Source organism: Otolemur garnettii, unplaced genomic scaffold (assembly GCF_000181295.1).
Source record: "Otolemur garnettii isolate 467f Iridium unplaced genomic scaffold, OtoGar3 scaffold00010, whole genome shotgun sequence".
Taxonomy (NCBI): Eukaryota; Metazoa; Chordata; class Mammalia; order Primates; family Galagidae; genus Otolemur; species Otolemur garnettii.
The window spans coordinates 3505054-3519251 of NW_003852405.1; the positions used below are offsets into that span (position 1 = coordinate 3505054).

General features: G+C 40.3%; 1 protein-coding gene across 1 annotated transcript in view; it reads left to right on the forward strand.

Annotated features, from left to right (window-relative positions):
• The window catches only part of VAV3 (vav guanine nucleotide exchange factor 3), a 384658-nt gene that overhangs the window by 246678 nt on the left and 123782 nt on the right, over positions 1 to 14198 (forward strand). Inside the window, exons 16-17 of the mRNA XM_012801644.1 lie at positions 7678 to 7779; positions 8080 to 8180. Of these exons, the coding sequence (XP_012657098.1) occupies positions 7678 to 7779; positions 8080 to 8180 (203 nt within the window). The remainder of the gene's footprint in view (positions 1 to 7677; positions 7780 to 8079; positions 8181 to 14198) is intronic.

Here is a 14198-nt window from a genome sequence, read left to right on the forward strand (position 1 = left end):
AAAAATAAAAAAATAAATAATTTAAAAAAGGGTGGCACCTGTGGCTCAAAGGAATAGGGCGCCAGCCCCATGTGCCAGAGGTAGCAGGTTCAAACCTGGCCCTGGCCAAAAACTGCAAAAAATTAAAATTAAAAGAAAAAAAACTCACTGAGTATTTATAAGTATATATATGTATGCACATACATTGTGTGTGTGTGTATTGAAAGGAGTTCTTTTAAATTTATAAATTGAGCTGGAGGAAGTGTGTGTATTTGTGATGGAATATTGTCTTCTAATTGGGCTATTGGCTGTGTGGCTTTTATTTTCTTGAATGCTTTTTATTTCCCTCAGTTAAATTTTTAAACTGTATTGATACAAGACCTAAACATTTGCATTGAGATTTGTGTTAGACATTTTTGTGCAGAAAATACCTCACACGGTAGACTTGAATTTGCTTTCTTTAGAAGGATCTGCTTGTAGGGTTGGCTGGTCCTTGCCTGGCATCTGAGAACTTGGCTTTTGAAATGTTCCCAGTGGTACAAAGTGATAAGGTAATTTGGTGTGCCGGAGCTCTTGAACTTCATTGTGCCTGCCTGGACTTTTTTTTCTTTTTTTAACAATGTGATTTGTAGTGAAAGCTTACTTTTCTTCTTGAGGTTTTTAATGATTTTGGCTGATCGTGCAAGTATGGCCAAACCCTTGAACTATGAGTCTTAAGGGGTTTCCTAGGCAGAGGCTATGCACACGCTGCTGTATTTCCCTGCTGCACAACATTAGAAACTTTCACATGAATTTCTCCAGATGCCACTTGATGAGTCCTTAACTCCTATTACATTTAGTTTTCAGTTACATCCCTTAGCTTTTCCCAATAGTCCCAATAAGGTCATCTCCAAATGATAATTCTGTTAATTTTTCCTTTTTATTTCTTTTTTTATTATTTTGAGACAGAGTCTCACTTGATCACCCTTGGTAGAGTGGCATGCTATCTTAGCTCACAGCAACCTCAAACTCTTCAGTTCAATGGATTCTGTTGCTTCAGCCTCCCAAGAAGCTGGGACAGGCACCCACCACAACACCTAGCTATTTTTAGAGATGGGGTCTTACTCTTGCTCAGGCTGGTCTCCAACCTGTGACCTCAGGCAGTCCACCTGCCTTGGCCTCCCAGAGTGCTAAGATTACGTCAGTGAGCCACTGTGCCCAGACTAATTCTGTTGATTTTTAAATAATGTTTATTCTTCACATTTATTTTTCTTGTCACATTACTTTGATTAGGTCTTCCAGAACAATATTGAAAAATACAGTTGACTTCAGGAACTTTAATATAATTGTGATTGTGTTTTACAATTATGTTTTTCTATTATTTTTAGTCTGATATTCTTTTTGTTTTTTGTTTTTTGCACTTTTATTTTGGCTGGGGCCGAGTTTGAACCCACCACCTCCGGTATATGGGGCCAGCGCCCTACTCCTTTGAGCCACAGGTGCCACCCTAGTCTTATATTCTTTATCATAATGAGAAACGATTCCTCCACATCTAGCTTAAAGTTTCATCAGAAGCACGTGACATGTTTTATTAAATGACTTCTTTTGGTATCTGTTGAGATGACCTAATTAATTCTTTACTAAGAAATGAATTGTTACATACATTGTAAGAACCTCATTTAAAAAGAATCATATATAAGTATATATCCTGAAGATAACAAAGTGTCCATATTATTTTAAATAATTTTAAGGTCTTGCTTTGGAAAGGAGATGAATACCTGTGTCCATTTTGTTATATATTATGAAGAATAAAATAATAAATAGAAATATTGAGATTACTCATAATTCTCTGGAAGGACATTCACAACAAAGGAATCTGTATTTGGCACCTGTTTGCTAAAATGTGTGTTTTCTGAATTTTAGCAAGACATACACATAGCTGTGTATCTATTACATATCAGTGTAATTTGGGTGCACAAAAGTCTGTTCCATTCAGACAAATTTTTTTTGAAGCACTGACATCTGCTTCCAGCTCTTTTATCTTTACTTTCAATGTAATATGATGAAATAAACTCCTTACATATTTTACGTAATCATCACATTATCTGAACTAGTGATACTTGAATATTAATAGTACTGACAGAGCATGAGATAGCATGAGGTCATCAATGAATTCTCATCTGATTTCCTCTATAATCAGTCATGTCCATTACAAGTTATTTCATTTTGCTCGTATTTGCTTCCTGTATTCTATAAGTCCATTACTAAGACGTTATCAGGACTGAAAGTTTACGGTTAAAAAAGAGAAAATGTTAATTTTGTACACACAGGTTTTAAAAATAATGACTATCTTCCTAACTACACTATCATATTACTGAAAAATACTGTGTCTATGAGTCGCATGGTCCTTGTAAAAAGATGAAAAAGAAGGAAGCATGTGTGTAAATAAACATAAATTATAAAATTTAATTGAAAGTCAGTTCATGCTGCTCTTCAGTTTCTTTCACATGGGAGATAACATTTTGGGCTTAGTAACAAAGTCTTTTCTCTCCTTTACTCCCTGCAACTTTCCATCTGATAATGTGGCAAAGAGCAGCTTTTTGAAAACAAGTGAAGAGAATGCCACCATAAAAGCCTGTTTTCCTGATTTCCCTCAACTCTGTACCTAGCAGGTAATTTTCCTGATCAATGACCATAAAGAGGAGGCAAGTTAAAAAGAAGACCTGGCCCCTATTCTCAAGCACCGCCTAGGCCAGCAGGGCACTGGGCATGCAAACACTTTTCATGCTATGGTCATTTCTTTTAGGGCTATGCAAAGTTGGTGAAAACCTAGGAAGTCTATTTAACTTAGCATCAAGTGTCAAGTAAAGTATTATAGACGGTGACGGACCTGAATTTAAGCACCGCGCCCACGCCCTCCTTAGCTAAATGGCTCCACTAAACCTTTCTGATGTTACTTCTGGTATGACTGTGTGAGGGTTCTCTGAAGAAACAGAGCCCCTGGTGCACGTGCATGCATGTGTGTGTGTGTGTGTGTGTGTGTGTGTGTGTACACAAGGGTAAGGAACTTGAGCTTCTCAGAAGGTATTGTTAAGATCAAATCAATAGAAATGAGTCAGTTTGGGGGAAGGAGAAATAGGAGCAGAAGAGAAGTTCAGAGAAAATTATTGTGTAGATAATAGGAGGGAAAGGGAAGCCTTCACTGTGACTCTGAAGTTTCCAAGGTGCGAGATGGCATAAATGGATCAGACTTGTCAGAAAAGGCTTGGAAGTTGAGTTTTGTGTGTGCTTCCTTTGACACACCTGTGGACCAATGACGGGAAAAGAGGCCCAGGCGAGGGCCAATGTGTGGTCCTCAGCCTCGCACCTGCAGAGGAGCCAGGTGAGGGGAGGAGGCCACCTGAGGAGATCACGCAGTGTCGTCGGATGCCCTGAGTGTCCACATTCCTTGTCCTGTAAATATGTGATTGCCTGAATAATTGAGTTAGTAATGGGCTCTGTGTGAAGCCAAAGCAATGGGAAGATTTTATTGAGAAATCTACAAGATGCAATTAAAGTTCTCAATCACAAGTTGTCATGTGTTAGGGCAGATTATTAAAGCAGACTTCTTTCCACATAACTGCGTGACTAACCAAGTGAACTACTGTATTTGATTCTCAATTCTCATCTCTAGATGGCCTCTCTCCACAATTGGTCCCACCACATCCATTCTTGCCTCACTATGAGGAAATCTCTATGTAGTGGCCATTAAGATTTGTCACCTAAATATAATGACAATCTCTGTATAAAATCTTACTTCTTTCTTTGGCTCCTGCCAACCTTTCTATCCTCATCTGTGTCCCTTCTCTCAACTAGGCTCCAGCCAAAGGAGCTGTCTTTGTGGTCTTGCCTTTGGGCCTGTGCATGTGGTAGTTACTTAATGAATATTTATTAGATTAATGAATGACTCTGCCTTTTAGATTTGTTATGAGACATAAATGTGAGGAAATATATGAAAAGCCTAGCAAAGGACCTGGTGCATTAGAGTTGAACAATATATTTCCCTCTGACCATTTGCCCTTGTGTGTTTCTCAACATATAATCTCAGTGTTTTTCTATCCTCTCCTGTCCCAGGCCATCTTCTGAACACCTCCCAGCCAGTCAATTTACTGTTTTGGGCTCAGGCCATGTGTGTTTTTCCTTCTCACTAGTTGGCCCTGGCTTCATCCGGTTCCCTGGGCTTTTTCTCACATGTCCTCTTCCGAGTAACCCTGCTTCTTATTGTACTTAATTATATATGGATTCCTGGTCCCAAGGAGACTGAGCATACACCAGCCTTCCTGCTGGAAATTCCCAGGAGAATGAGAATCCTCTGGGGTACTTGGCACAGACTTACCAATGGACTCTTGCTCATACAGCACTATCATGATCACACCGTTACTATGTGGATTTGGAATCAACACTCCATAAATTGTAGCCAAGGCTGGTGGGACACCAACTCTGGAGCGGGCAGTGTTGTAAGCAGTTTCCATATATTGCCTCACTTTATGAGTGTGGCTTTATTAGTATTCCTATTTTATACTTACTAACTTGCCTAAGGCCTCAGTGCTACTGATTTGCAAGTTAAGATTTAAGCCCGGGTAGTCTAATTTCAGATTCCTGCCCTTAACCATGCTTTTATATTCAGTTGTGCCTCCGTAGCAGTTTCAGGGTCATAGAGTTAACTTTTATTCTTTAGCATTTGAGTCTAAATTTTAAAAATAATATGCAATGTTAGGTTTAAAAAATTCAAACAATCCCTTCCTACTCTTCTACGCGACCACTTCAAGTTTCATCCCTTAAGGCAGCTACTGTTAAAAATATTTTCAGAACTTTTTTCATCAAACGGGTTTTTTAGAACCTCTTAGCGTGTTTGTGATTCTTGTCCTCTGAAAAGCCAGCTTATTCCTCGTTCGTTGTACAAGTTTGAAATACAAATAGTCCAAACACAGATCACACACTCTCTCTCCACACACGCACACTCAGAGTTGCACCCAAGTCTGTTTTAGATTGTTGTTTTTATCATAAATCACGAACTATTTTTCAAGTTTTCACATTTCTCATTTTCAAGTTTTTCTATTACCTTTTATTAATGTATGTTCTGGGATTCTTTTGCTCTTTGGATTTTTATTCTATTTTCATAATAAAACAACACACTGTGCCCTCAAGAAGAAAATTTTCTTTTTTTTCGTTATGGTAGTCAGTGTGTTAAGCATAATGTGGGTTGAAGGAAGGAGTTCCACTTATGTCCAAACAAGATTTCTAAAACTAATTAAATTCTTATCTGTTTGGGACCCATTTACATGAGATTCTGCCTGAAGGAGACCTACTTTTATTTGAAAACTCCAGGCTGATGAATTCTTTAAATTGCCGGGACCGAAATTGTTATTTGACAATTCATCTATGTCTGTATCACCCTGATGCTTGAGACAAATGAGCCAACGGCTCTTCCTGACTGAGGAAATTGTTTTGTTTGGTTGTGTTGTGTTTTTTGAGAAAGTCTCACTCTTGCCCTGAGAAGAGCACCCTGCTATCACAGCTCACCACAACCTCAAACTCTTGGGCTCAAGCAATCCTCCTTCCTCAGCCTCCCAAGTAGCTGGACTACAAGCACCTGCCACAATGCCAGACTAGTTTTTCTATTTTTTATTAGAGACAGAGTCTTGCTCTTGTTCACACTGATCTTGAACGCCTCAGCTCAGGCGATCCACCTACCTCAGCCTCCCAGAGTGCCAGGGTTACAGGCCTGAGCCACTGTGCCCGTTCAGGAAATGGGTTTTGAGGCACCTTTCAACAGATGGCTTTATCTACTCAAGAAACAAATGCTTTTTGAACAAAGTAAAGAGAGCTTTATTTCTAGATCTTTGTTTTCTGTATTCATCCTTCCCTGAAGAGGAGCTCTATAATTTTTAATCAGGAATGCAAATGTGCCACTGTGGAAATGGTGGTACTTTCCAGCATAAAGCAGAACATTTTCCTAAAAAGTGAGGTCACAGAAGCACGGAGCAGAGCAATCCCAGATGGCACCAATATTTGATTTCATTTTTAGCACGCTCATATGCAGCAGATGGATTGGAAGGCTGACCTCTGTGACACTTCTGCATCACTGCCTGCTGCTCCAATTGCCTTTGAGAATGTTTTTTCATAAGGCCTCTCCTGGTACCCCAGAGATTGATGCCTGGCCGCCCGCCTGCGTTCCGCTTCATTACTCCAGGGCTCTGTGCTGGCGGGCCGCAGGATTCTATAGAAGGGGAAATCCTCGCTCATCAGTAGCACACGCTTTTCCTACAATCTTTCAGATTGTGTGTAACATCTTAGGGTGCCTCATCTTAGCTTTCTAGGGGAGCTCTGTGTCTGTTTTTAACTTCTGGTTTTTCTGCTTTCTTTCATGACGTGGCTAAATCAAGAATCATGTAAAAAATCCTCTAGAAATGGCAATATCTGTTTCCAACATGCCTACTGAACACAAAAATCTACTTAATGTGAATATTGCTGGTTTCCTCCTGGAACTATAGCTTCAGAGCTTAAGAGCACAGACCTGGGTTAGATTCTGCCATTTCCTTTAAGAGTAAGCTGTATTTTTGTAGGGGTTTCCAACCTACACCCTGTGGGCCAAATGCTGATTTTGTGAGGGTGTTTTTTGCTTATCTGTGGTGTCACCTATGACAGAAAGTATGCATGGACCTTTTTTTTTTTTTTTTTGCTAATCAGCTTTCATTAGTGTTTGTGTATTTACAAACATCATGTGGCCTGAGATATCTCTTGTTCTTCTAATGCGTGGCAGAGAAGAAAAAAGGCTGGAGGCCCCCACTCCTTTAGAATAAGGCACAGCTTCCTTGTTTGTGAACTAGAGGTACTGTTAGTGCCAGGCAATTAGGATTGACGTGAAGATTAAATGAGGTAGTGAATGTCACATGGTTGTCACAGTATCTGGCACAAAACAAGTGCACAATGAATATTAGTTTGTGGCACATACAATAACTTATATTGTTGTGTATGTGTAGAAAAGACGATATAAGTGATAAATCAGTTTTGTTTTTTATTTGGAGAAAGTGAACTATTTGTTAAGGAAGGTATTTTGAGATAGAATCTCACTTGGTCATCCTGGGTAGACTAACATGGCTCCTCAAACTCTTGTAGTCAAAAGATCCTCTTGCCTCAGCCTTCCAAGTAGCTGGAACTATAGGCACCTGCCACAATGCACAGCTAGCTTTTCTGTTTTGGGTAGAGACAGAGTCTTGCTCTTGGTCAGGCTATTCTCAAACTCCTGAGCTCAAGCAATCCACCTGCCTCATCCTTCCAAAGTGCTAGGATTATGGGTGTGAGCCAATAGTCCCAGGAAAGGAAGATTTTTTTTTTTTTTTTGAGACAGAGTCTCATTATGTCACCCTCAGTAGAGTGCAGTTGTGTCATAGCTCACAGCAATCTCAAAGTCTTGGGCTTTAGCGATACTCTTGCCTCAGCCTCTCAAGTAGCTGGGACTACAGGTGCCCACCACAGTGCCCGGCTGTATTTTTTGTTGTAGTTGTCGTTGTTTAGCAGGCCCTGGTATATGTGGCCAGTGTCCTAACCACTGAGCTGCAGGTGCCAAGCCATAAAGCAGTGGTTCTCAACCTGCGGGTCGCGACTCCATTTTAGATGCCTCTGCGGTTGCTTTGTTGTGAACCTTGCTTTAGGAAGTTTTCTGTTCCCTTTTTATAGATCTAACATAAGGCCAGACTATGCAGACTCCAATTTCCACGACTTCAAGATGCACACCTTCACTCGGGTTACGTCCTGCAAAGTTTGCCAGATGCTCCTGAGGTAAGCTTGTTCAGTAGGTTTCTCAGTTTAAGGGAATTGGTATAACCGCTAAGTGTTCCTGACTTTTCTGGCCAGGATGCTCTTCAGTGGGGACGTTGCCTTAACATTGCAACGTGAGACCCTTGCTACAGCCTTCTATTGGACAGACCCTTCAGAAGCCCCCCTGAGCTCCTCTCCCTCGGCTGAGGTGTGCTTTGAACAGCACCGTTGATACCTTTTCTTTCCTTTCTCACACTAATGATTTCATAGAGGCAGAATTTAGCACATTTTAATATATCACTCTCTAATTTTACCTTTCAGAGGAACATTTTATCAAGGCTATTTATGTTTCAAGTGTGGCGCCAGAGCGCACAAAGAATGTTTGGGAAGAGTAGACAATTGTGGAAGAGTTAATTCTGGTGGTAAGTCAAGTTTATTGTTGTGATTCTGTTTTTAACGAGGACATAAAATTTGCTAAACCTAATTAAGGCCCAATTTACTCTTAATATGTGTTTGTGGTAACGTATCTGCTTTTGAAACTATCAGTTATAAGCACAATTAGAAAATTGCTTAATGTCTGGGCAACTTTTTTTTCTATATGACTTTGCTTTAAATTGTTTAAGAATCTGGGTGACTTTTATATCTACTTTGGAGGCCAGGGTCTTCAAGAAGGACTCAAAGGGTTTCATGTCATTGGATCAACCCCAAGCCCTAAATATACCATTAAAACGGGTGCAAACATGGGCAAAACAAAATAAACGGAGTGGTGAAGACAGAGCAGAAAGAATACATTCTTCATTTCTCTCTTTAGTTCCTAAATTTCTTTTTAATTCTCGTAAATATTTAGCTCAGAACTGCCAGTGGTTACTAAAGTAAACATCACACAGACTAACGTGTGAATTAATGAACCGAATACATTGTCATTTTTCAGCATTCAACAAAGAGCATCCATCCTTTGGGTTTTATGTAAATATTTTCCCCTTCGTTTTTTAAAATAACACTCCATGGTGGTTGTATGAGCTATTTCTAAGACCGTTGGCAATTATGCATTCAGTAGCCTTTTGCCCCTCTGAGCTCTTCTTGGGCTCTCTTCCTTCTCTTTCTTTTCTGGCCCCTTTATTCTTTCTCTTTCTTCTTTTTTCTCTTTGTCCTTTTCCCCTGAGTTTCTCTCTCTGTGTGTGTGTGTGTGTGTGTGTGTGTGTTTTTATCAATAAGACCTTTCAAAATCAGTAAAACTTTTGAACACAAGAAAGGATCTTTAACAGCTTCCGTTCAAAAGGTAGCCATGTCAACCTTTGATTTTCCCAGAGGAAAAGGTGGACATTGAATTATTTTGGATAATGTGAGGAAGAGTAAAAGAGAGAGACTGGCGTATTTCAGAGCTGAGTTCAGAAATGGGCGATTGTAGGAAAGGTGGTTCCGGATAGAGCCTGAGATCACAGTTCACTCACTGTGCTCCTTCCGTAGACATTTTTAAAGGGCCCCATGTGCCATCCTCTGTGCTAGGTGTGAACAGCTACAAGGAGGAAGGTCTTGGCTGTGGTCCGGCACCTGCTCTGTGCCTGTCCTGCCCAGGTGCTCTGCTAGGCATCATTTTGCAGGCATTCATTCAGGCTTCACAACAGCCCTTCCCCTTCACTGACTGAGGTCAGAGTGTTACACAGCTTACTCAAGGCCTAGTAAATAAACTTTCCTCTGTCTGAAGGTCAGAAACAGTTAACTGGGATGTAAAATTTAATAGAAGTACAAATTATTACATAATTCTAACGTTTAATTGTCTACCTGATACAATTTATCACTTTTTGTTCTTTGTCCATCCCATCTGTTGGTCTCTTTGGGGACAATTAACATGTCATTTGCTCATGGAAGGCTAATATTTTTATAAATCTCACAGCCCTGCCTTGCTGAGGTGCAGTCTGTGAAGAATATAAACTGATCCCATAGTTGGCACGGTGGTTGTGTTCGAAAGCGTATCATTAGGGAGTAGCTGAGAGGAAGCAGAGGTGGTTGAAATCCTAGCTCTGCTATTTGCCAGATGTGCGACCTTGGGAAATTTGCTGGAGTATTGTGAGCTTTTGTTTTTTCCTCTTTAAAATGTAAATTAGACAAATATTATGGGGATCCAGTGAGATAATATTGATGCTTACCACCATGCCGAGCCCAGACACAAAAGAACTCACTAATTTGATCCAGGATGTTATAATGAAAAGTCAGGGTTTTTTTGTTTTGGGAGGGGGTTTGTTTGTTTTGAAAAGCATGGCCTCTTCTATATTTTTATTGCTTTTATGATCTGATATACATGTGGATAGAAAAATTAATGAACACAAGTTTGAGGTGATATTCAAGTATGACATTAAAAGGAGCTAATAATTTAAACTTGAATGTTAAAAAAAGTCAATAGGAAACAACTGGGAGTCCCTAGTCTAGACAAAGCATCATTCTCTAAACTTTGTTGTACAATTCAGTATGAAGCAGGACAGGATTTTTTGAACTTCTGAGTTTGGTTTTGGAGTTTGAACATATTCCCTCCTCTCCCAGCTCTCTCTTCTTGGCATCCTCCGGCTGACCTCCGTTCTCGTTCTAGTTTATACATCTGTGCCCTTTCTTTCCCTGTCTCCTCTCTTTATGTTCCTAGTGATCAGTGACACTGAATGCCTGTAGCCAGTTAGTGGTATGAAAATGGTAGAAGCTGCCCACGAGGGCTCTCTTTTTGCCTTCGGATCAGGATTTTCTGATGGCCCTTTTTAATAAAGGGGCCATGTCCTCAGGGATAAGAGGAAACTGTGTTACAGCTCCTCAGGAACCTTCTCTCCCCGACTCCCAAACAGGTGCCCTCTGAGAGTGGGAAGTCCTGATGCCCTGTTCTCAAACTTGAGCTTCTTGTACTGGTGTAGGTAGTAAGCACATATAGGATGTAAGATGAGCTTGGTAGGTCTGATGTGAGTGTGGTAAAATAGGTATCATTTTTGAGTTCATGGGCAAGCTAGACTTCATGGGCTGTTTTTCAGTCTGCCATGAATTTCAAAATTGGCTTCAGTCTTGCACAGTTCTCTGTGTGGGCATCCAGGAATAATTTCTTAGAGCAGTTCTCAATGTGGTTTTCTATGACTGGCATAGTATTGGGGGAAATGTGGGGGTTTGGGGGACAGAAGGAAATGACAAGATATTTCAGGGGCTGGAGGCATGGTTCATTTGAATATAGCTTTTGTATGGGGGGAAATGTGATATCATTTCAGGAAAACCTGACTCTGAGGGAAATCATTCCAAAAGCCAGTTTTAAAGCAAGTGTATAGTATTAATCCAAGGCAACTTCAAGTATAGAGAGTGGGCTTTGAGATGGCAGGGCCCTCACAGCCTGGGGAACATTCAGGGAATGAACCCCCAACTGCTTCTCCTCCATTCCCAAACAGCCATATTCCTTTCTTAATGCTCCCCTGCTAGAAGCCACTTAGCTCTTTCCTTGTCCAGTTAACTATGCAGAGATCCTCGTGATCTTTCCATTCTTACTATGTGTCCTATGTTAACAAAGTTGAGTAGAAACCATTAACAAGATGATTTAACTTTATTAAAGTCATTTATATTTTCCTTTTGTACTGTAAGACCAAAATTAAGTCTTTTGTTTATGCTATTTCCCCATATTGTCTATGCTACTTCTCGCTGAACAACCCTGTACAGATACTATAAAATAAAGCTGATTTTGTGCTTTGGTGCTGACTGCAGCCATCAGCTCAGTCCATCCTCCTGATTCTATCTTTCATTTCTGTGTCTTCTCTTGTGCTGTATTCTCCTCATTTCCCACCAATTCCACTCTGGTTTTCTTCCCTTCCCTGCACTGGTTCAGGACACGCAAGTGTTTGCATAATCCATGTCCCCCCATAACATAAGTCATAGGTGAGTTCAAAGGGTAGCCATGTCAGAAGAGATTTACTGCTTCTTTATAGAAATTTATAGCAACAGTACATAACATAGGTTACTGTATTTTCAAAAAACAGTAAGAGATTCTGACTAGGTGTGAGTCAGGAGTCTACTTTTCCAGAACACTGTGACCAGTAGGAATGGTTAAGTTGTTCTAAACATTGAATAGTTGGGGGGAGGCTTCCAAAGTAGGAAGTATGAAAAGGTTGGTTAATGGATATAAGAGTCCAGCTAGATAGGAGGAATAATTTCTAGTGTTCTACAGCGTGACAAGCTAACTGTAATGAAGATTTATCATATATTTTCACATAGCTAGAAGAGCAGATTTTTAATGTTCTCAGCACAAAGAAATGATACATGTTTGAAGTGCTGAATATGCTGATTATCCTGATTTGATTATTACCTTGCATACATGTATTGAAATATTGTGCTGTGCCCTGTAAATAGTATAATTATGTGTTACTTTAAAATAAAGCAAAAACATTTTTAGAAGGAAGAGAGCATGCCGTCTTCATTTAACAACAGAGGTATGTATAGAAGGGAGAGGTCACGGGGAAAAGAGGCACCAGTTGTACAGAATGACAGAGTAAAATGACAAGGGTGAAAAGAAGGCTGGAGAATCCTTCACTTTCCCTTTTAATGGCCAGATCCAGTGGTTTCAGGTCTTATCCTGCTTGACCTTTCTGAGTCCTTTAACACTGTAAACCATTCTCCTTGACACTCTCTTCACATCCCATCACACCCCTCATGGCATCACTTAGAGTTCTGGTTTAGCTACAGACTGCACCCCTGGTAGATAAGTGTCCATCTCACATAAACCTCCTTTCCTGAAGCTGGATTTGAAATTTCCATCTTCTCGCCTATCCTCTCCAAGGTGTCTTCCAGTAATCTCAAATTTCCCTTAACTAAAACCAACCTCAGGAGCTGTGACCTGGGCTTCAAGGTCCGTCATCCATTACACGCATCCTTGACTCCTTCCTCTTCCTCATCTTCATCCTCTTACCTCTTCTTAGCTTTGCTCTGGAGTATCTCTAGAATCCATCTGTAGAGTATTGCTATAGACAGAAAATCACAATATCTCTTATTTGGACCACATAAAAGTTTCCTAACTTCTTGTCTTAATCTCACTCCTTCTGTAAATTTATAAATGGTCTTTATTAAAATCAAATCTGAGTATGTCACTCCTTGGTTTACTCTACTTTCCATTTTTTTACAGAATAATGCCCAGACCTCCCATAATGGCACTCAAAGCTCTGGATCACTTTTCCAGTCAATTTTTACTGCTCCCCAACCCACAACTCATAACACCACTATGTTTAGTACTCACAGTTCCCCAATCACTTTTTTTCATTTCTATTTCTATGTATCTAAGTGTATTTTTGGTTTTCTGTTTTAATGTCTTTCCTTCTCTTGTCTGTTTGGTGAACTTATAATCATTTTTAAAAACTCAATACAGATGTCCCCACTTTGAAAACCTTTTCTGATATTCCTGGTGCCTGGGCTTCCTCAGCTTGTGCTTCCACAGCTTCCTCTGTGCAACTCTGGCATCTTATATTTATTTTTATCATGGCATTTATCACATTTATTATCATTGATTCCTTGTCCATTTCCTTAGTTAGATTAGAAGCCTTACAATGATAAGAACCATACCTTGCTGTTTTGACCTCAGGGAAGACAGGTGGATGATTGAGTGAGTAGGTGATCAGCAAACAGATGGACAGATGAATGGGCAGAACTGCAGGGCACTAGATCTTCTGGGTCCTGAAGACCACTAGGGCCTTAGAGATTGTGGGAGATTGTATAGACTTTGGTTCCACCCTTGTAGAGACTAGTGGGGGTCCTCAAACTTTTTAAACTGGGGGCCAGTTCACTGTCCCTCAGACTGTTGGAGGACTGGACTGTGGGCCCTGGGATGAGTTGGCTGCTAAGCAGGACAGGCAGTGGTGGCAAAAACACCCGGTGAGCTGGATAAATGTTCTAGGCGGGCTGCATGTGGCCTGCGGGCCATAGTTTGAGGAAGCCTGGCCTTAACTAGTCTTGAGTACCTCTAGAAAAGTGATAAAAACCATATTTGAATCCCTGGCTGGTACTTAATGAAAGATAGAAAACTGGGGAGACCTTTTACATTCCTTTCTAGTATTTATGCAAGGAAAGGCTGATGCGTAGTCTTCATTGAGCATTAGACATTTAACAAGGGACACCTGGGTTAAGCTAATAAGTAGCAAGAAAATGAACTGGTTTACCAAACACCTGAGGATAAAAATACCTCATCCTGGAGATATCCACTCCCTGATTCAGTCAGGCTCATTTTTAGAATTCTTGCCTGGGTCTTACTATTTTCTCTCCCCCAAATATGCTCTTTTCTCCTTACAGTTCCAAGGACTACTTTCTGCTTACTTCCCATTCAATCTCTTTGCCAATCATTAACTTCACCTTGACCACCTAATGATAGTCTGAATTAACTTGCATGTATAAGTTTAGTTATTTGCCAGAGTTAGGCTGTATTGGGGTAATTAACAATCTTT